The sequence below is a fragment of the Rhinatrema bivittatum genome, chromosome 2 (assembly GCF_901001135.1).
Source record: "Rhinatrema bivittatum chromosome 2, aRhiBiv1.1, whole genome shotgun sequence".
In the NCBI taxonomy this organism is placed as follows: domain Eukaryota; kingdom Metazoa; phylum Chordata; class Amphibia; order Gymnophiona; family Rhinatrematidae; genus Rhinatrema; species Rhinatrema bivittatum.
Window position 1 is genome coordinate 765,385,806 of NC_042616.1, and position 23,276 is coordinate 765,409,081.

General features: G+C 42.8%; 1 protein-coding gene across 4 annotated transcripts in view; it reads left to right on the forward strand.

Annotated features, from left to right (window-relative positions):
* The window catches only part of NSMCE2 (NSE2 (MMS21) homolog, SMC5-SMC6 complex SUMO ligase), a 583,410-nt gene that overhangs the window by 136,928 nt on the left and 423,206 nt on the right, over positions 1-23,276 (forward strand). For all 4 annotated transcript variants that reach the window (XM_029592015.1, XM_029592016.1, XM_029592017.1 and 1 more), the window contains exon 3: positions 23,005-23,111. In XM_029592015.1, the coding sequence (XP_029447875.1) occupies positions 23,005-23,111 (107 nt within the window). The remainder of the gene's footprint in view (positions 1-23,004; positions 23,112-23,276) is intronic.

Below are 23,276 nucleotides of genomic sequence, written 5' to 3' on the forward strand. Positions count from 1 at the left end.
TTATGTAACACTTGTAATACTTTTCTTACATAAATTCCAGGAAATTTGTTTTGTAGTAATGTTAGGGATGACATATCATTTATTTCAGTGTAAGTTCATTATTTTTCTCCTTCTTCCTTTCAGCTGTCAGTAGATTTCAGACTAGCAGTAGCACAAAATTATATAAATGGTGTTTTCATTGAGTTTTTAATGATACATGTCATTGGCATTATTAATAAGGAAAACTGCTTTCTTTGTTAGCTGGACTGTATTCTAAACTGTTACATAAAATTTAGGAAATGGAAGCTAATGTTGTTTTGCATAGCCTTATCCTTTTTTGCTTTCTACAGCCATTTAATTATACACTGAAATGGTGAAAATTCCCTTAAACGTGTGCAAGACTATCACAAATGACATCTTATAGATTGATGCCTGATGGGATTAAAACAATTTTTATTTTTTTTTTTGCCAAATATCTACTTTTACAGCAATTGCTGTTTGAGTTTTCTTTTTAAATACTGTTCACCCTGTAGAGGCCAAAAAGAAAGTGGATTAATAGATCCTTAAGTCATGAGATAGTCTTTTCCCCCAGATAAACAGGCTGAAATTGCCATGCTGCCTTGGGGATCGTCCTCCAGTCCTCTAGGTGGCGGAGCTCCTCAAAGCACATAGCTCTGCTCTGTGTTCCTGTGTGTGCCCTCTCCCATGCAACTCCCAGCTTGCCGCAGTCTTGTTCTTCTGCATTGCAGGGTGCACGAGGAGCACCTCTCTCCTTTACTGTTGCCAATTTTTGGCTACAACTTAGCATACTTTTGATCACTTTGCTGCAAAACAGCAGGGTGGTGATGCAGAGACTGCCTGGCTTTAAGCTCTGCCAGAGTGGGAAAGTGATGTCTGCAATAGATGGCCATGTGCTCTGTTACATTTGCCTGGGACCCGACCATGACCCATCCAGCTGCAGGGACTGCGGCTGTATGTCCACAAAGCACTCAGGCAGTGGATAGCAAAGATAGAGAAGCTGAAGGAGGCAGCATTGGGATCCGGTGTCATAGAGCCATCTCGAGGATCCACTCAGTCCTCTCGGGCGCAGCCGGTAGCCCCTGAGATCGAGGACAAAAAGGGCCACCTTAGTAGGTCCCTCAGGCGATTCAAGGGCCCCGTGGAAGCGTGCCCACATGCCGCCTTGATGCAGGGAGTGCCGGAAGATTCGCAGCTTCCAAGGCCCAGGCAACACTTGGGCGCATCGACGCACTCGCCCGACGCACCGACATGACGCCATGCCGACGCACATGCATCGAAACATAAGAAACATGACACAGGATCAAGGCACCGGAGAGCATCAGTCGACGGACCGATGCAGGGATCCATCCAGGGGAGACCCACAGACCATCAGGTCCCACATGCCTCTCCAACAGATAAGGGCTTGTCGCCTACAGTCTAGCTGCCAGCCTTGCATGGGGCCCCCGTTCCAAATCTAGAACTCATATTCTCAGTGTTGCGACCGTCGGTCTGCGACGGCTTCTCCCCGCCTACCTCACTCGCCTTGCGGCTCCTCCCGCTCACCTCGGACTACTGGCTGCCGCGGCGTCTGTCTGCCGACCTCTCCGGCGTCCCCGGACCAGCTTTGGTGCTGCTTCCCGCCATGCTCCTCCAAGGTACCATAGGGTGCGTGCACACCGCCCTCATCTTTATTTCCTCGTTGGCGCGAACCTCAGGGGTGTCCCCCTGAGATGACGTCACGCTGCCCGGATATTTAAGCCTACAACTTTTGCTAGCTAATCGAGTTAGCAACCGGAATTCTACGGATGGGATTCGCTCTCCATACCGAAGCTACTCTGCCACTCCAGCATTATCTGGCATGTATTATCTTATTGCTAACGGGGTACCCGCTCCTCGGGGGCCTCTTCTGCTTCTTTCAGGTGCTATCAGGAAACTTGTACTCGCTTCTCGAGGGCCCATGTTCCCTGAGTCGCTGCCTGCATCTACAACCCTTTCTACTTGGAAGACTTCACTAACAGTTTCCATCTGTGAGTACAATTACCATCTATTCCACAGTACTGCTTCCTTGGAACCAGGTACTCGCTCCTCGAGGGCCTGCCCTCTGTTTCAGTGCCAAACCTCTCGTCTAGTGGAATCGCTGTGTGAGTACAATACCACTGAGTCTCTCTACTCTAAGGGATCAGGTACTCGCTCCTCGAGGGCTTGCTCTCCCTGTCTCGGAGCTTCTCCTATTCTACCTGGGACTCTGTATGTTTCTCACTATGTACTCATAACTCTCAGTCTCTTTCCACTACAGCACAGCCAAGCAGAAGATTCGCTGTTCCAGCGTCCTGTGGGATACTCGCCCAGCTGGGTTCAACATCTACTACTCACTACTGCCACCGCTGGTGGTTTCCAAAACTGTTTAAATAAAGATTCAAATCTGTGTTTGTGTGTCCAGAGTCTAGCCTGACACCGTGGTCCCTCGCGGGGCTGCCCCCCGTGGGCGTGGTCAGCTGCCACAGTGTCCAAGGATCCACCCAAACATCAATAACCATAACACTCAGACATGAAATCAACGTCTGTCCACGGGTCGAGATCTTCCCATTCGTCCAGGGTCTTCTCCGACCTGTTTTCAGCATTGAGGTGCAAATGAGAGGGGTTACACCTTCAAGAACCCTTGGAAAAAAGGCACAAGTGGGCCCCCCATTTAGAACAGGTGCTCATACAGACTAGAGGCCCACATTCTGATATCCTACTGGCGGCATTGCCTCCCAGAGGAGCCTCCAAGGGAACCCTCGCCTAGGCCACAGGGAACCCTGGCCTCCTAGGCGATGACACAAATCTCGTACATACTGTCACAGTTTCTGTCGTTGCTGAAAAAGCAGCATGGGCAGAGAGAGCATTCACCCCACAGGACTCCACCTTCACTGAGTGAGGGTGCCGACCGGCTGATACTAAGCCCCCCTCGAGATGCACCTCAGGAGGTTTCCACATACGAGTCATCCTCTATATCTCCTGGTTCTTCGACAGGTTATCCCTTCGATCCCCCGGAGGAACAGCCTCGACCTGTCTCCCTGCCAGAAGACCTCTGTTACTCCCAAGTTTGTGGAGAAGGTGGAGAATGTTCTTAATATAGAAACCAGGAAGGTGCCGGACCTCCGGGCGGAAGTCCTGGGTATACTTAAGATATTCAAGACACCTGCAGAGCCAACTGCATTGCCCTCGCATGCGGTCCTGGATGATTTAATGACCAGAGCATGGCAGTCCCCCTTGGGGCCAGCGACATCCCGCAAAACAGACCTGAAGTTCCAGATGTGCGCATCACCTTTATATAGCACGGTCCAGCTCCCCTACGCTTCCATCGTAGGGGCATCAGCCATGAAGCGGGCGAAGAAATCATGACTGCACTCCAATACCCCTCCATGGAGGGACAACAAGTATTTGGACAGGTTTGGAAGGCGTACTTTCCAGGCTGCAGTGCTGAATGCCAAGATACAGCAGCACCAGTTTTATTTCACCCAATACTTGTCCAAGTGTCTCTAATCCCTGAAGCCCATGGTGTTGAACGCTGACCCAGATGGAAACCCATCGGTCCAGTTGCACGCGATGGAGGAAGGCTTAAACCACCTGGTCTGCACCATTTATGAGGCATTTGATACCTCAGCCAATCTCTGCGGGAGCTATCGCAACCGGACTTTTGGTGTGGCTACGGGCGAGTGATATCAGGGAGGATGTACATAAGAAGCTCACTGACTTCCCCTGTCCCCCAGACAACCTCTTTGGGGATAAGCTGCGGGAGACAGTGGCCCAGCTAAAAGAGCAGAACGTTGCAGTGCAGTCCCTTACTTCTCCAAGAGACCAATCATCCGGAAGAAGATACTATTCTGCCCTCCCCCTTCCTTCCCCCGGAGAACACATGCTCAGTTGCATTTGGGTAGACACACCTGCCTCCCCGGACAGTCTCCTAACCATGAGCTCTGTGCGCTTTGAGGAGCTCCGCCACCTAGAGGACTGGAGGACGAATTGGCTAATTCACCCTGCTATCTATGGAAAAACAGTTTATGGTAAGCAAACTTGCTTTTATCCAGTATATGATTTCTTTTCTTATTTTTGACAATTTCTTTTATTTTATTATTTTTATGTTTACCTCACATAACACTACAGACCACCAATAGGGTATGCAGTGCTGTGTGAGGTAAACATAGATCAGTTGAAAGAATGAATTAACAAAGTTGTCTGTCCTAAAGAGATTGCAACAATTTCTGTAGGTGAAAAGAGAAAAATGTCAAAGATATGAAGGTTGATGAAGCTTTTGGAAAAATAGTGTGGCACTAAACCAAAAAAGGAAGGCATGAGTTCTCTTCCACCAAGGGACCTAATGGAATCAATCTCTGAAGAAATGAGTCTTCAGGAGGGATCTAACAATGGAGAGAAAAGGGACTTAAGATATTGAAAGTAGGTAAGAGAATAGAAAATTAATGAGACTGCTCTTATGCAATACTAGTAATTGCAGAGAAATAGCTTAAAGATTTAAGAGAGAAAGAATTGCAATAAAATTGTCTCCTTTCATAAAGAGAAATACTTAGTTACTGGAAATGTATCTTATATTAATGAACTATAAGTCAGGACAGATATAGGATGGGTCTTCTCCTTTATATCATTAGCTTTGTGGTTGACACTGAATAAGTTACCATATCCAGTTTCTTCAGTTTCCTGCGATTCCACTGCCACGGTAAGGACTGCAAACTCTGGCTCTACCCTGTTCCCTGTAGAATTGCTGCAGGAGACGTGGGGCCAAGTGGAAGCAGCAGTGATTGTGCATCTTTCCTGCTCACAATCCCACGCAAATCCAGGCTTATTAAGAGGAGGACAATGGCAGTTCAGTACTTGTTAGCAGAAAGACAATGACAGAGCAATGCCACAGGCCGTGTCCTTTTCCTCTACTGCTAGGGTCAAACTGAATGGTTCAGACTGCGACACTCCAGGCCCTGGCAGCAGAGGAGGACAATGCTGCTGTTCTCTTTCTCCTAACAAACTGGTATCAGAGGCTGTAGGGGATCAGATTGGGAGCAAGGGGGAGATTGAAAGCGGGCGTCAGAGGTGGCGTCTGGGAGAAAGTGAGGTCATCAGAAGGGGTGGGGAAAGTATGAATGAGGGAACCGGAGGGGGGGCGGGGAGGCAGAAAGGAGTGAGTGAGGGGATAGAAAGGGCTGTGAAGTGATCAAGAGAAATGGAATAGAGTGTAGGAAAGCAGTAATTCCTCTGCGTCTTCACAATGGGTTTCATCCCCCTACCAGCAGATGGAGACAGAGTTCCAGACCAATTCCCTGAGGCACTCTTCCATATAGGCTGGTTCAGCAGATGGTAGGTGGAACTGATTCGGCAGGAGAAAGTGGTAGGTGCGACGGCTTCCCTGAGGTCGCTTTCCTCAGGGAAGTGTCTGGGCAGAGTCGGGACTCCTTCACGGGATGATGGCCTTCCAGATGTCTCTCTTCCCTCCTTCCACCGGGTATTTCCCGAGCAGTGAAATCGAAAAGATGGCAGCAGTGGCGGTAAGTAGGCCTGGTGCCTGATACTGCAGGACTTGTCCCGAAGATCCCTGAACCCCCGCACCAGCAGGTAAGGATAGAAAGGGGCAGGAAATGCCTGTCTTGTGGTGCATGACGCGTCCATAGGGTTGCAGGCTTGTTCTGCTGCAATTGTGATGGTGTGGCATCGAATGTTGTGGCAGAGTGCAGTGAGGGAGTCCCTGCGGATCCCCTTCGGCTAATCCGAAGGTACCCACAGCCAAAATGAGAATCGTTGCCGGTCAGGTTCCTGCCCCCTCTCCTGCAGCTTCAGAAGAGGAAGTTTTGGAGGGGGAGGAATTCTTGACTGATTTTGTGCTATTCATGCACAAAGCCTACAGGGAGATGAAGGGGAAGCCTATGGGCTCAAGTGGCCCCATAGGGAAATCCCCCAAGATCATTCCCCTGGCAGGAAAAAAGCAGAAGCTGGATTCCAGGGAACGGGAGGGGGCCAGGCCCCTACCAGTTTCTGATGACCCTGAAGACTTCTCCCAGGTGGATTCCCTGGAAGAGACAGAGGAAGAGGAGGACCTGGAAGCAGAACAGGATGATTAGATGGTCCGGTTAATTAGGGCAGATGAGTTATGAGCCCTTATATCCAAAGTCTCTCAAGTCCTCAGGCTCTCAGAGGAGCAGCCCAGAGATCCTATGCCAAAAGGCAACCCTATCCTCACAGGCATTAAGAAGCTAGCAAGGGCTTTCCCGTACATTCCACAAGCCAGGATATGATCACAGCAGAGTGGTCCACTCTAGTCCTAGGATTATGGAATAAAAAGAATATGGAAAAATTATACGTGATGGATTCGACAGGGAGAGATAGTCTCCTGTCCCTCCCTAGAGCTGATGCAGCGGTGGTGGCAGACTCTGGAAAGACTACTATTCCAGTCGAGTGCTGCGTGGCCCTCAGGAACCTGCAGGATAGAAGGATTGAGATGCTGCTCAGGAAAGATTTTGAATTAGCTAGCCTAGCGACGTGATCTGTGGTGGATATGCAGCAAGGGCTCTGCTCTGCACTTTGCAGCTACCCCCTTAAGTGGGTCAGGAAGAAGAAACCATCAACCAAGAAATAACGCAAGCAGAGTCCATAGCAGCCTACGTGGCTGATGCTCTTTATGATCTTATTAGGATCATGGCCAAACAGGCCACCAAAGGTGTGAAGAACAGGCGCTTCTTGTGGCTAACTAGCTGGGCAGCAGACTCAGCGTCCAAAGCCAAGCTGAGTAAACTTTCCTTCAAGGGAAAACTGTTGTTTGGAGAGGATCTAAAATCACTCATGAGGAGCCTAGAGTCCAAGCCTCTGAGACTCCTGGAAGATAGAAGCAGGAGACCGCAGAGAGGAGGCACTGGCAGGCAGTGGCCCAGGGACACTAGATAGCTAAATGGTCAAGGTTCCAGCCCAGTAGGGAAGGAAGATTATGCAGGCAGCCTTTTCGGGGGGCTAGATGCAGTTCTAAAGACACTGGCAATAAAGATCAGCTTCCCAAGGGAACACAATGACAGTACTAGGGTCCACTCGAAGCTTCCACAAGTCAGAACAGATTAAGGGAGTTTTATCACAAGTGGATCTTGATAACAACAGATTAGTGGGTACTCGAGATTATAAAAAAAGGGTACTACCTGCAACTAAAAAGTATTATAAAGGAACAATTTATCCTGTCACTATGCAATTGGAATAGAAACAGGCAATCCAGGACTCGGTGGCCAGGCTGCTAAGCCTCAAAGCCATTATTCCAGTCCCCAGCTAGGAGAAAGGAAAAGGCATCTATTCTATATTCTTCACAGTGCCAAAAAAGGATGGGTCACACCATATAGTGCTGGATCTCAAAAGAGTAAATCAGGTGCTGAAGATCCCACATTTCAGGATGGAATCCTTAGGGACAGTCAAGGTATTATGGTTTATGGTTTATTTGGTTTTTTAAACCGTCACATCAGTAATAAAACTATCACAACGGTGTACAATCAATAAGAGCAGAAAATACAATAATAATAGTAAAATATAAAATAATAAAATAGTTAATATCAACTATGTACTTATATCTTAAAAGACAAAATCTTATTGTAAAACATATCTAAAAGGGCCGTTAATAACACAATAAATATAATAAAAGCAAAACATCAAAATAAAAGTGACACAGTGTACTAAAAGCAAAAACAGAGGTGCGTAAAATTCACTACTTGCTGGTGGGTTGACCTGACTCGACATAGGCACATGTAAAGAGCCATGTCTTTAGATCGGCTTTATTGGTAAGAAGGAGCAAATTCCTCTCTTCTCTGGATCTGACGGAAGCCTATCTCTACATACCTATATGGGAAAGCTTCCAAAAGTTTTTATGTTTTGCAGTCTTGGGCCAATGCTGCCAGTTTCAGGCTTTGCCCTTTGGGTTAGCGACAGCACCACAAACTTTCATGAAGGTACTAGTGGTGGTAGCAATTTCTTTATGCAAGGAGGGAATCAGAGTCTATTGTTATCTAGATGACTGGCTAATAAGAGCAGACACAAGGCAGGAAGGGATCTAGGTAACACAGAGTTATATGACAGCTAGAAAGCTTGGGTTGGATAGTGAACAAACTCAAGAGTCATCTATGCCCATCACAGACATTAAAGTATCTGGGAGCTCTTTTTGACACAAACAGGGGGATGCTGATTCTACCAGAAGAAAGAATAGTCATTTTGCAGCAATAGGTGGAAATATTACTATCCACCACAAAGCCCAAGGCAAGAGCTTATCTTCAAGTGCTAGGGTCGATGGCAGCAGCCATCGAAGCACTGCCTTGGGCAAAGGCACATATGTGACCATTTTAGGAATTCATTCTGGCAAGCGGAATTCCAGCGCAAAAGCTGGAATTCATCTGGGAGCTTCTGCCCCATGTAAAGAAAAGTCTCTGATGGTGGAGAGAGAGAGGCAATTTGACCAAACTTAGACTCCCCACCAGTGGACCCTACTGACAACCAATCACCCAGCCAGGATTCAAGAAGGTAGACTGTGTGAAGAAGAGGAAGGACCTGCATTTTTTAATGTCAGAAGAATCCTCGTGAAATATTTAAAGTCTACAAATGACTTTAGAAATTCAGACAGGTTGTTTGATCTGTACTCAGGAATTTGGAAAGGAGAAGCAGTCTCCAAAACCTCAATTGCGAGATGGATCAGGCAAGCTATTTTTTCAGCTTACACAGTGAAAGGAAAGGACGTACCGCAAGGCCTGAAGTTACATTCAACAAGGGCTCAAGCCGCCTCCTGGGCAGAATACAGATCAGAGACTTCCACCGACATTTGCAGGGCAGCCATGTGGGCCTCCAGCACACATTTTGAAAACATTACAGGCTGCAACGGTCTTAGAAATAGTCCTAGGATTTTCCCACCCGGGATGACTATAGCTTAGGTACATTTCACTGTGAAGACTGGTCTAGCAGAACGAAGAGGAAGGTACAATTAGATCTTACCTTGCTAATTTTCTTTCCTCATGTCCTGTCAGACCAGTCCAAAATCCCACTCTAAGGGGACAATTCAAAAGAAAAATATATAATAATAAAGAAGAAAAGAAAGTGATTCTATATAAGATGGGGAGAAAGGAAAATATCCTCTTAAGGCGACCACGAGAGGAGAATCTGGAGGAACCCGCACCTCTGCAAATTAGCTCCATCAATATGAGGGGCAAGGGCCCCGTCTCTTTTTACTTTTCGGCCATAGGGCAGGCTATACTTTGATTTGCATTTTATGGTCAGGCTACCCGTTGTTGGTGGGAGCCAGATAATAATATGTTTCGGGGGGGGGGGGACGAAGAGGTGAGTAGGAGGTTAGCCTTCCCAGGTGTGGGACACCTCTGAGTGAGCGCAGCTGGTGCATCCTTTTCTTTAATTTTGGTGTTTACTTGACAGGGAAAGTAGTAAGGATATAAAGTAAAATATAGTAGATAGCACCAGCTTGAGCATGAATCTACTGACTCCTTCCCTACCGAACCAGCCTATATTGGAGAGTGCCTCAGGGAAGAGGTCTGGAACTCTGCCTCCATCTGCTAGTAGGGGGATGAAACCCCCTGTGAAGACTGGTCTGTCAGGTCTTGAGGAAAGAAAATTAGCAAGGTAAGATCTAATTGTACCATGCGAAGTCTGAGGGGTCAGTAGAAATTAAGTAAAGGGATCAGAGGAGTTGTAGAATGTGAAAGAGAGATTTGGAGGTGCTACGAGGATAGAGTAAGGAGGTTGAAGGGGATGCAGAGCTAGAATGAGTGAGAGGATCAAGAAGGGGGTGTCTGAGTGACAGAAGGGATCAACATCAGGAGGGAGGAGTGTGAATGGATTCTTCTTCCTTTAGATCTAGAATCCCTTCTTTCTGCTCCCCCCTCCTTGATCACCTCTCCTCATTTCTCTTGTCTCCTCCCTCTACTCCCTGATTGCCTCTACCCTATCCTCCCTTTGTGTCTCTTCTTCCATTCCCCCTTCCATCCGCAATTCCTTTTTTCATATAAATAAGCAGGATGAATTAGCCATGCTGTCTGGGACGTCCTCCGGTCCTTTAGGTAGCGGAGCTCTCAAAGTAAAGTTCTGAGTCTTGCTGTAGTTTGTGCCTGCTTGGCACCTCCCCTCCCACCTTCCAGAGTCTCCTTAGTACGTGATAAAGCAGAGTAGTTGGTAGCAAGACTGTCCGGGGAGGTGGGAGGGGTCAGCATGGCTAATTCTTCTGCTATCTACGGAAAACACCGTTTACAGTAAGCAAACTTGCTCTTTTCACGTAGATAAGCAGGATGAATTAGCCATGCTGTCTGGAAGTCCCCAGCTAGCAACTTGAGCGATACTTCTTGGTTAAATTTGCGATATTTTGTGCGCTTAAGATTTATTTATTTAAAAACATTTATTTAAAATCTTTTCTATACCGTCATTAAGCTAGTTGCTGTCACAACGGTTCACAATAAGGCACATAATTTCAAACTTAAATGTGTTAAATTATATTAACTAAACAGGTGCTATCAAATACTGTAACATAGTTTCATATTAAATATGCGGAGAACATTGCGGACAGTCCTTGGTGATATAGGTGATTCAGGAGGTACCCACTTCTAGGATCTGTTTGCCCATGGAGGCATCCGCTGCTGTGAGTTTGTCCAAACAGTAATGAGTATTGAAGGTATGGAGTGAGGACCAGTTTGCAGCTTTGCAAATGTCCAGTATGGGTACATCATGCAGATGGGCTATGGAAGCCGCCACAGCACGCACTTGGTGTGCTTTAGGAGAAGAAGTCAAGGATTCTAAATGTTTTTGATAGCAAAACTGAATGCAGTTTGTGATACAGGATGACAGAGTTATTTTTGAAACCGGTAACCCTGGTGCATTTGGATTAAACGAGAGGAATAGTTGCGATGGTCAAGAATCTGAAGCAGTTCTCTGTCTATAGTATGCCTGTGCTCGTTTGCAATCTAGCGTGTGTAGTCTGCGCTCATCCTCATTAGTATGAGGCTTTGGGAAATAGGTTGGAAGAGCTATCGACTGATTAAGGTGGAAAGATGAAACAACCTTGGGCAGGAAGTTAGGATGCGTTCGTAACATGACTTTATTGTGGTAGAACATTAGATATGGAGAGTAGTAGACTAGTGCTTGAAATTCACTAACACGTCTTGCCGAAGTAAGCGCTACCAGAAAGAGTACCTTCCATGCCAGGTATCTGGGGTGGCAAGTATCTAAAGGTTCAAAGGGTGGTAACATAAGTTGTTCCAGTACAATGTTTAAGTCCCATGGTACGGGGGGTTTATGTATCAGTGGGCGCAGACGTAAGATCCCCTTAATAAATCTGGTAATGAGAGGGTGAGTAGAGAATGATACGCTGCTATAGCTCTCAGGTGGACTCTGAGTGAGGCTGTAGCTAGTCCTCTTTGATATAGTAAATGAAGATAAGCAAGTAAATTTGTTTGGAGGGCAGGTGAATGGGTCCATGTTCCTGTCCGAGCACCAAGAGGCATAACTAAACCATTTTCTTCTGTAACTTAACCTGGTGAAAGGTTTCCTAGAAGAGATCAGAATATCCTCTAGCTGAGTTGTAAGGTCTAGGTTTTGAAATAATAGCCTTTCAGTCTCCACGCTGTGAGGTTCAGAGAGGAGTGAAGCGGATGTAGAAGGGATCCTCCTTCCTAGGTTAGGAGGCAAGGGTTGTTTCCTAGTGGAACTGGAGTGTCCACCGATAGGCGAATCAGGTATGCATACCATGGTTGTCTGGGCCATGCTGGAGCTATCAGAATGAGGTCTACATTGTCCATGATGCATTTCTATATCGTGTGAGAAATCAACGGTATTGGGAGAAAAGCATACAGTAGGCCTTTCGACCAGTCTATGAGAAATGCATCCTGCATTAGCCTTCGGATGCTTGGATATATCGAACAGAAGGTCTGAACTTTGCAGTTGCATTCCGTGGTGAATAGGTCGATGCGAGGCCAGCCCCAGGTTTGGAAGAGCTTCAGTGCTACTTTCTAATGAAACTCTCATTCGTGAGGATGAAATATTCTGCTTAGCCTGTCTGCTCTGGTGGTGTTGATGCCAGGTAGGTAGGTGGCTTGTAGGGCAATGGAGTTGGTTGCCCATTCTAAGATTGTCACTGCTTCCTTGCATGGGGTCCAGGAACCGGACCTGCCTTCCTTGTTTATATAGAACATGGCCACTTGATTGTCTGTGTGGATCATGACTGTCTTTCCTTTTAATGTGAGTTGGAAGGCTCAGAGAGCATTTCGGATTTCCTTAGTTCTAGCAGATTTATTTGCTGTGTACTCTTCCAGGCGGACCAGAGGCCTTGAGTTTGAAGGCGTGCTAGGTGAGCACCCCATCCTTTTGTTGAGGCATCTGTGGTGAGTATGATGTGATGAACTGGTGGTCTCAGTGGGGCTCCTACTGTCAGAGCTGTTGGTGTTAGGCACCAATTCAAGACCTGTTTCATGCTGGGCGTGATGGAGACAGGAGCAGAAAGGCGGTCGGAGAATTGATTCCACTGTGACTTCAAGCCCCACTGAAGATGCCGCATGTGGAGACGTGTGTGGGGAACCACATATATAGATGCTGCCATATGCCCGAGAATTGTTAATATTTGTTGAGCAGGAGCAGTGGTCGAGTGACTTAGGTTTTGAGCGAGATTCCTCAGTGTTATTGCTCGTGATTCGGGAAGGAAAGCTTTGTTCTTTGAGGTGTCGATATGAGCTCCAATGAACTGCAAAGCTTGCGTGGGTTGCAGATTTGATTTCTCGTAATTGCTCATTAGTCCCAATCCATCTAAGCATTGAATGGTCGTGAGAAGATTGGTCTGCAGAAGAGATGGGCTGGGTGCTACTAGAAGCCAATCGTCCAGATAGGGAAATATTTGAATGTCTTGTCATCGTAGGTGAGCCACCGCTACCACTAGACATTTTGTGAAAACTCTGGAAGCCATCCCCATAAAGCAAAGGTATCACCAGGAGGCCTTGTGCATCGGTTGTGGGTATTACTCCTTTTACTTTATTGCCCCCCCCCTATTATTTTTTATTCTTTGTTAGGTGTCTGCTCCTTTGCTCATTATTTTCCTAGTTTGTATTCTGTTCATTTGGTCAATAATATTTATTTTCTGATTTTCCACTGCATCACATACACGAAGTTTTAAATAATTTTAATCTTTTATTTGTTACCATTTTACATGTTCCATCATTTTTTTAACTATTTAATTGTTTGTCTTTTTATTTCTTTTTTTTAATTTACTCTTTATGCATTTAACAAACTTATAAACAAGAATTACTCTTGAAAAAAGAAATACAGAGATGTTACATATATTCAAACGCAGCCAAAGCTTCAAAAGTTACATAAATAAAGGGAAAACAAACATCTCCAACAACTCTGCAAAAAGGTCCACCAGAAGAAAGGGGGGGGGGGGGGGCAGGATTTACTCTACTTAAAGAAATTAAGGATAAATCTTTATTTTAAACAATATTTGCTAGATAGATACAGAGATCTTTAATTATGTAGGACAAGCAGTTTCAATGTTGGCACTTGCTGGGCTAATAACAGCTTTTCCAATCAAGAATTGAGTCAATTGTGGAGGGTCATAAAATATATAAGTATTATACTTAACAGTACATTTATGGGGGAATTTCAAGAAAAATGACCCCCCAACAAGCAAAACTTGCGATTTCAACAGTAGGAAGGCTTTTCTCCTCTTTTGTGTCTCGCGACACAACCGAGGAATACTTCATTTCTATTTCGCAAATATAAGCGCAAAAGCCAGGTCAGTATCTGAACTTTCCAGGATATTAGAAATATCCATTATTTGATTTTGCCCAGGTTCTTCAGTTCCTCTCCCTTGTATTTGCACATCAGATCTTCTTATTTTCAGTACATAAAACATCTTTGAAATAGGGGGTATTGCTGCCTCTTCAATCTTTAATGTTTCCAACAGATAACGTTTAAACAAGTATCTTGGAGATGTCAGAGGTACCTGGGGGAAATTTATAAATCTTAAATTTCTATTTTTACTCAGGTTCTCCAGATTTTCTATTTTCCTTGCTGTACTATTTCTATCTTTAATAAACATTTCCTGAGTTGCCTTAATTTCTGTTATCTGTTGTCTATTAACCACTCCTTGGTTTCCCAAATCCACTGTAGCGTGTTTTAGCACTTTCATTTCCTCTTCAAGCTGAGTAGTTTTTAATGTTAGTGGCTGAACAAGCTGTATAATAGAAGTTTGCATTTCTATGATTGTTTCCCATAAAGTCTTCATTGTAAAATGAGAAGGTCTTACCACCTCAGGAATACTTTGAACCGGTCTCACTGTAGTTCCCCCAGCACTGTCCAACAAAGATAAACCTGCATTCGCGTCTGTTAAACCCTCGATGAAACTTGGGCTTGCTGGCGACGTTACAACCCCTCCGGTCCCTTTGGTCGTCTGGAGTTCCTGTCCGCACTGGGGTGTCTCTCTCGCCTGCTGGAATCTCCGGCGGTGTCCTCGTCACGGAGCTTAAAGGTGACATCGAGCCTGGGAGACTCCCTGAGTCTCCAGCGGCTGGGCATTTCCCGCGTTTGATTCTCTGCGCACAATATGAGCATCCATTGGCTCCGAGATCGGCGTTGACGATGAGGGGAACTGCAGGGTAAGGTTCCCCTCGCGGTTTTCGCTTCCTTCCCATGAAGGTAGTTCAGTTTAGCAAGACATATTCAGGCAACTCAGGAGCTCAAGAATTCGCGCTGCTCTAACCGGCAGCCATCTTGGATCCTGCCCCCAAGTCTTTTTAATATGTACCAGGGTGAAACTTGGCCAGAGTCGGGCTTTTAGCAACACAGTTCGTTTCCATTAAAATAAAGCATTTAAAAGAACATCCAGCATCTATTCTTTCTTGTATACCCTCATGTCAATTCACAGAGACAGAATAGTTATTCTTCCCGACCCTTCTTTTTTGACTAAGGTACTGTCAGAATTTCACTCAAGTCAGGAGATTGTTTTACTGGCTCTAATGAGAATGGAGGGGATAGAGAGGAGGCCTCACCCACTAGATGTCCATAGTGTGCTGCTTCATTACTTAACAGTCACCAATAAATTCAGAAAGACAAAAAAGGGACCAGGCAGCATCTAAACCCTCCATTGTATGCTGAATTAGAGAAGTGATAGTGGCAGCATATGTTGCATAGGCGAAGCAGGCCTCGAGGGCTCTGTGCACCCATTCAACAAGGGCACAAGCGAACTCATGGACAGAGAGTAAGGCGGCAACACCTCAGGATATTTGTAAGACAGACACCTGGTCCTCCTGGAGTATTTTCACAAAGCATTACAGGCTAGATCTGCAGGTAGAAGAGGAACTGAAGTTTAGTAAGATGGTGGCGGGGGGGGGGCAATAAGGCCACGGCCTGTTCGAACTAGTTTCTGCTCAGGTACATCCCACAGGTGTGGACTGGTCTGCCAGGACTAAAGGAAAGGAAATTATCTAGTAAGTACAAATTTCACCTTTTCAGCTAGGACTGAATTTACAAATCTTTCGGGAATGGATTGAAAAAGGTATCACACGGTTGGGACATTTTTGGGGAGAAGGGAATATTTAGACCTTCCAAGTATTCTGTGAGAAATATTCTTTAGATAGCTCAAACACTTATCATTACTTGCAACTTTGGCATTTTATAAGAGCAAAACAGGTGGTAGAAAATTTACTTTTAGGCAAATCCCAATTTGAACTTTGGTGTGATAATGCAGATAGAATTAAGGATGCAATATCTAACATTTACTGTTTACTTAATAAAGATCCAAATGTTAAATCTTCCTTAATGAGAGCTTGGGGAAAAGATATGGGGCGTGAACTGTCTGAGAATGAATGGGATTTGGTCTTTGTTAATATTAAGAGAATTTCCATATCAGTGATGAAAGCAGTAAATAGCTATAAAGTGTTAAGGTGGTATTTATCTCTTGAATGTCTTCATAGAGCTTACCCTCATTTAGCTGGATCTTAGTCAGAAGGGTTGTAGTGCTTTGGGCACGTTTTTTCATATGTGGGGGATTGTTCTGGAAGGAGATTTTTTCATTTTTAAATTGGATCACTTGCTTACAACTTATTCCATCTCCTAAGTGTGTGTTATTAAATATACCTGCTAATCAAGATGATGATTCTAAGTGGTCTTTGACACATCAGATTTTAATAGTGGCTTGATGCGAGATAGTGTCTCATTGGAGGTAAGTAGATACACCTTCTGTAGGTGCTGTAGAGTAGAGACTTGAGAAAATATTTGCATTGAATAAGTTAACTGCAATAAAAATCATAATTTATTAAAGTTTGTATGTGTTGGGACCCATTTATAAGATGAAAATCTATACATTTTTAAATATTTGGTTGTGTACAAGATCTGTTTCTAAATCTTTGTTAGAGCGTAAAGTTGAACAACACTGCTACTTCTTAGGAAAATCCTATATACTCATAATCAAGATTATTATAAGTTTCGGTATGCTTTCTATTGAATTGCTGTACTTCTTTAGGGTGGCCTTACAGTGGTTAATTGTACTTGAAATTATTTTTACCAATACTAATGCTGCTGTTGATGTTGCTTAATGAGGGGATTGGAGGCCAGGATGGGTTTAAGCGGGGGGGAGGAGGGGGGGTTAATGTTCTGTACTAAAAATGTTTTTGCTCAACATATATGATAATGTAATTGTATTCCTGAACTGTTTTTTGCTAATGTTGAAGCAATAAATTATAATTTACAAAAAAAAAATTTAGCGGCCCGAGTTCTAACTGAATTCTCTATATATGATCACATTACACCTGTATTATCTGAATTACAGTGGCTGCCCATCCACTTCAGAATTCAATATAAAGTCCTAATGCTGATCTAAAAGGTTAACATCAGTGCGGAAGCATTATGGATAAGATCTGCTTTACATATTCCTACTCCTCAGTGTAATTTGAGGTCAGCTAATAAAGGTCTGTTAGTAATTCCCACAATCCATTAAGCTCACTGGGGGAAGAGCTCAAGTTATTTCAGTGCCAGGCTGATTCTGTGGAACAGAATGCTTGAATATCTTAGAATCGTGTCAGACAAGAAAGCCTCTAAAAGATCTTTAAAATGTGGCTTTTTCAGCAGGCTTTTGATACAGCAGACTCTTGATGCATCAGTCATTTAGAATATCCTGGGCTGAAGTAATTGATTTTTTTGATATAGTGTACATTGTCTTTTGGCCAGTTTGTATATTATAGTCTTGTTTTCCTTTTATAGTTTTTAAAATTCATGTATGCTATTACGTTGCAAACCACCACGATTGTGGAGTATGCAGTCAATTATTTTAAATAAGTAAAGTCCTTGGATGCAAAATAACTGCGTACTTTATATCTGGACAGGCTGTTGAAAAATTGGCCCCTAAATTGCAAAGCAAATCAGAAGCCCTGTGAATAAAAATTTCTGCAGAGTCAAATTATTATCATCTCTTAAAAAGTTATTTATTTATTTAAAAACATATGTATCGCAAATCAAAATTACTAAGTGGTATACAATAAAACATTTATAAAACATAATTTAAACATAAACAAGACACATTTAAAACATAAAATACCTTAACACTAGCTCACTACATTCATAGCCATTTTTCATCCATAATTGGTACTGGCCTTCTATTCTTAAACGTCAGTGCACATTATAAAATCTGCTGCCTACTTAAATTCACATTAAACATGAGCCTGAGAAAAAAGAAAGGTCTTTTGGAGTTTTCTGAATTTTAATAGAGAGGGCTCTTCTTTTAGACTTTGAGGGAGGGAATTCCACATTACAGGGCCTTACACATGGAATAGTCTCTCACGAGATTCATTAAGGCGAACGATCCTAGGAGAAGGAACGTTCAAAAGCATTTGGCTAGTGGATCTTAAGGTTCGTGACGGTCAGTATAGTTTCAGTGCCGCATTAAAACTTGCAGGAACAACACCATTCAAACCTTTAAAAACTAACAGTATCTTAAAAGAGATCCTCCATTGTAAACTCTTTAGAATGGGTGAGATGTGATCATGCATCAGTGTCCCAGTAATTATCCTGGCAGCAGAATTTTGGGCATACTGCAATGCCTTCAAAGATTTTTGGGGACAACCTAAATAACAAGCATTACAGTAGTCCAGAAAGGAAAGGGCAAGAGAATGGGCGACAGTTCTTAAGTTGGACTTGCTTAAGAACGGCTGTAATCTATGGAGCATATAAAATTTGAAAAACATCCCTTTCACAACTCTTGAAATTAATTGAATGAGTACTCTATTTCTGTCTGCTTTATGTTGGATTGCAATGTGTTAATCCAGAATTCTCATTACCTTTAGGAAAACATTAATGTTTATCAGGTCCTATCAGCTCATCATTATTTTGGTATTTGTATATGAGTATTCTTAATGTTCATAGGAGGAACCATATAAAAGATTGTTTATCAGAAATGTGGTATCATGCAATGTGCTAAGTATTTTCAAGGATTGATAAACCAGTTTGCCAACATGAACTGTTTAAAACATCAACCCTATAAAAACACCACCAGGGTTTCAGCAGAATCCCTGCTTCTGACGTCCTAAGAATATGCTGTAAAAAAAAAAAAAAAAGTAAAACAAAAAATGTTAGTTAAAAACTGAGCCTGTAGAAAATGTCACTGATTTTACCATAATGATAGAATTTCTTCACTTGCTCAAAACTGGATGCATGTCTCTCAACATTAAGCCAACTGGGACCAAACACATTATTTATAAAGAGAATGTGAATGTGCAATGAGCCAATCATAGCTGTTTTCATTTGTGAAGGACCAATAATGGCTTTCCCTTTAAATAGAATTAATCATTATGCATTCACATAAAATCCATTCCTAAGGACTAATTTGAAAAAAAAGAAACTGAATGTACAATGGGCCAATCATAGCTGTTTTTCATTCGCAAGGGGTCAATACTAGCTTTCCCTTATCTATGACTTTGTGTTTCACCATGGGAGTTAGTGTTGTTCTCTTTTGGGAAGACTAAGTGATCTCTTTGTACCAGAATGGCAGAAAATTGTGGTTGTATTCAACATGATAATTTGGAAGCTTCTCTAGTTGAGCACTGTATTGATGCTCAACACTCCTTTGAAGACACACTCCCTAAAAACATCAGAAGTGGTGATCAGTATTTAGTTTTGCACTAGAATGAGCAAAAGTAGATTTTTAATTTATGCACAGTTACACCATATGGCCTCAATAAAGATATTGATTGAGTTTTGTTTTTTTTCCAAAAATATTATTTTATTTAAAAATTCTTATAGACTGCCTGAAGCAGTTGTTCTGACAGCTTTTATTTACTATATTCGATGTGTTAGGGACTATTTGTGATGGACTGAGTCACCTGAATTGTTTTTTTTGTTTCTCATTTTTTCTTTTTAAAATCTAGTCCTTTTGTGAATGCATAATTGGTTATGTCAATTTAAAAGGAAATCCATGTACTTTGTAATCTCCACTGCAGGTCACTATTATACTTGGTTTTTTTCAATTTTATTATAGTTACGTGTAAAACTTCATGAATGAACCATAGCTGTGATTGGCCCATTGAATATTCAGGTTCTCTATATAAATTACGTGCTTGGTCCAAGTTGGCTTAATGCTGAGAGAGTGTATCCCTACCCCCTTTGAACAAGTGCATTCTGTCTTAATGCTGTAATTGCTGGCATTTTCTATAGGCTCAGTTTTTTAACTAAAAATTTTGATTATAAATCTTTTTGCAGTACAATATTGTTGTGGTTCCTGAAGCAGGCATTCTGTTGAAACACCAACATTGTATTTTTCGGGTAGTGCATGTTGTCAAACTGGTTTAGCCATCCATGACATAAGAACATAAGAAGTTGCCATGCTGGGTCAGACCAAGGGTCCATCAAGCCCAGCATCCTGTTTCCAACAGAGGCCAATCCAGACCATAAGAACCTGGCAATTACCCAAACACTAAGAAGATCCCATGCTACTGATGCAATTAATAGCAGTGGCTATTCCCTAAGTAAACTTGATTCTTAATCAACTTAATCAACTTAATCAACTTAATCAACCTCACCCCCCAATCTTCGCGTTCACCCACTCAACAAACACCTCACTCAACCGCTCAACAATCACCACTCCCAACAGATCAACAACCATCGCACCCAAATGTCAAACAACCCAACACTTCACTAACAGTGCTCAACACTTTTGAGCTCACATCCACTCTAGAAATTGAGAATATTCTCAAGAAGATAAAACCATCCTCCCATCCATCAGACCATATTCCATCCAACAAACTGAGTCTGATCACCAACACCATAGCCAAACCTTTAGCAGACATTATTAACTGCTCCTTCACTCAAGGTCATGTCCCGAACCAACTCAAGTTAGCCATGCTCAAGCCGCTCCTCAAAAAACCCAACTTACCCACCTCAGACCCAGCTAACTTTAGACCCATAGCAAACCTCCCGTTGATTGCCAAAGTTATGGAGAAAGTTGTAAACAAACAACTTACAGAATATCTTGACGAAAACAACATCCTCACCTCAAACCAATTTGGCTTTCGTAAGTCTATGAATACCGAATCATTATTAACATCACTATCAGACACTATCATTTTCAACCTAGAAAAGGGCCAACCTTGCCTCCTTGCTCTCCTGGATCTTTCATCAGCGTTGATACCGTTAACCACTCATGCCTTCTGCAACGCCTAATAGACATCGGCATTACAGGAGCAGCTTTTAACTGGTTCAAATCGTTTTTGGAGAACAGAACATACAAGGTCAAGATAAATAACAAAGAGTCCCACACCATCGAATCCAAAAGGGGGGTACCACAAGGATCATCCCTCTCCCCGACTCTCTTCAATATTTATCTACTCCCACTCTGTCAACGTCTCACTAACCTTAAGCTAAGACATTACCTATACGCGGATGATATTCAAATCCTCATCCCTATAGAAGATTCCATTCACAAAGCCATATCATTCTGGAATAAATGTCTGTCAGCTATCAACAATCTACTCACCAGCCTCAACTTGGTTCTAAACAAAAACAAAACTGAAATCCTCATTATAACACCGGATAACTATACCCCCTCCTCACATTCTAACACTAATCAACATCCGGACACCGCAGGGCTCTCCACCACGCAACAAGTTAGAGACCTGGGAGTCATCATAGACAACAGACTCAGTCTCAACAAATTCGTCAACAACACAACAAAAGAATGTTTCTTTAAACTTCAAACATTAAAGAAACTCAAACCTCTCCTCCTATACAGAGACTTCCGCATGGTTTTACAAGCCATCATACTCCCAAAGCTAGATTACTGTAACTCTCTCCTCCTAGGCCTACCAGCATGCACCATCAAACCACTTCAGATGGTCCTGAACGCCTCTGCAAGAATTCTATCAAATGCCAAAAAGAGAGATCATATCACCCCTATTCTCCACCATCTCCACTGGCTTCCGATTAAATGCAGGATCCAGTTCAAGTCTTTAATGATGATACATAAGGCCTTACACAACATCGCACCTCTCAACCTAACATTTCAAATTCAATTACACACATCTGTGAAACCAACCAGAAGCGCCTATCAGAACAGACTAATCACACAACCGGCGAAATCCGTTCTGAGGAAACGTGCATTATCCACAGCGGGCCCTTCACTTTGGAACTCGCTCCCTCCAGACCTTCGTTTGGAAACATGCCACTCTACATTTAAAGGGAAACTTAAGACTTGGCTTTTCAAACAAGCTTTCCCCTAGAGCCAAGAACTCGAATAAAAGTCTTTTTCAAGCCCACAACGAGTTATTCAGATCTATTATTTTCTTCCTTTTTTCATTCAGAAATTTACACATGCTGACTTCAATGTAAAATCTTGTTTACTTAGTTCTTGTTCAATGTAAAACTTCTTGTTTATTCTGTTCTATGTAAACCGCTATTTGTAGCGATAGTTACTGTTCTTTGTGAACCGGGGTGATATGTATATTATACAGGAACCTCCGGTATATAAATTATTTTAAATAAATAAATAAAATAAACTTGATTAATAGCTGTTAATGGACTTCTCCTCCAAGAACTTATCCAAACCTTTTTTGAACCCAGCTACACTAACTGCACTAACCACATTCTCTGGCAACAAATTCCAGAGCTTTATTGTGCGTTGAGTGAAAAAGAATTTTCTCCGATTAGTCTTAAATGAGCTACTTGCTAACTTCATGGAATGCCCCCTAGTCCTTCTATTATTTGAAAGTGAAAATAACCGAGTCACATCTATTCGCTCAAGACCTCTCATTATACTGAACACATTATATGATATAGCATATGTGCAAAATAATTTTTTGGGGGGGGGGGGGGGCCTTTTATGATCATTAAAAACTTTGTTTCTTTGGGGTGGACTGTTTGCCTTTATGTTTATTTGGATAATTGGTATAAGACTGTCACCACCATTAATAAACAACATAATTCTGAATCATTGATGAAGTTATGCTAAAAATGACATAATAAATGTATAGTAAATCAATTTATATAAGTAATAGTGCTCAGTATTTATTGTCAGTGCTGAATAGATTTATTTCAGTTGAACATTCATATACAGCATTGTAAGGCACATATATGAACTAACATTTGCTTATTTGACCAAGTTAGTTTTCACTGTATTTTTCAAAAAGGAAAATTGATTGTTGAAAAAGTTTTAGTTCCTACTTTTTTCGTTATTTTTCCCACCCTTTCTCTCTTGCTGCTTCTACCTTAAGATGACATGGCCAGGAGCTCAGGCCCATCAGTGGCCTGAGTGTTGGAAGGACACCTCCTTTAAGGTGCATCCTCTGATACCACTAGTGGGCCAGCAGGAGTTGCCACAATAACAGCAACCATGGGCTTGAGCACACCACCTCTGAAGTGCATCAAGGCCAGACTGACCCCGATGGACAGAGGCTCCCAATCCGCATACCCTGCAAGGCCAGCCCTTTAATTCTCTTCTTATCTGTTAATGTATTTTAAAAGGATACAGTGACCACATTTCCCTCATGTTGTGTTTTTCAGGTGATGAAGTGGACATTAACAGCATGGAAAATGTGATGATAGAATATGCTGCAATGGACAGGGAACTAAATCAGTATATACAGTCTGTTGAAGAAACAATACATCAGGTAAATGCAAATAATTTTGGATACTGTAGCGCTAATGAATATATATACACTCCAAAGTTCAATAGTCTCTTTTGGAAATGCTTGCTCAAGCATGAAGAATGTTCCTGATACAGATTAGAACACTCAGAAAGTAAATGCCAGTATAAAGGTTATTTTTTAAACCCA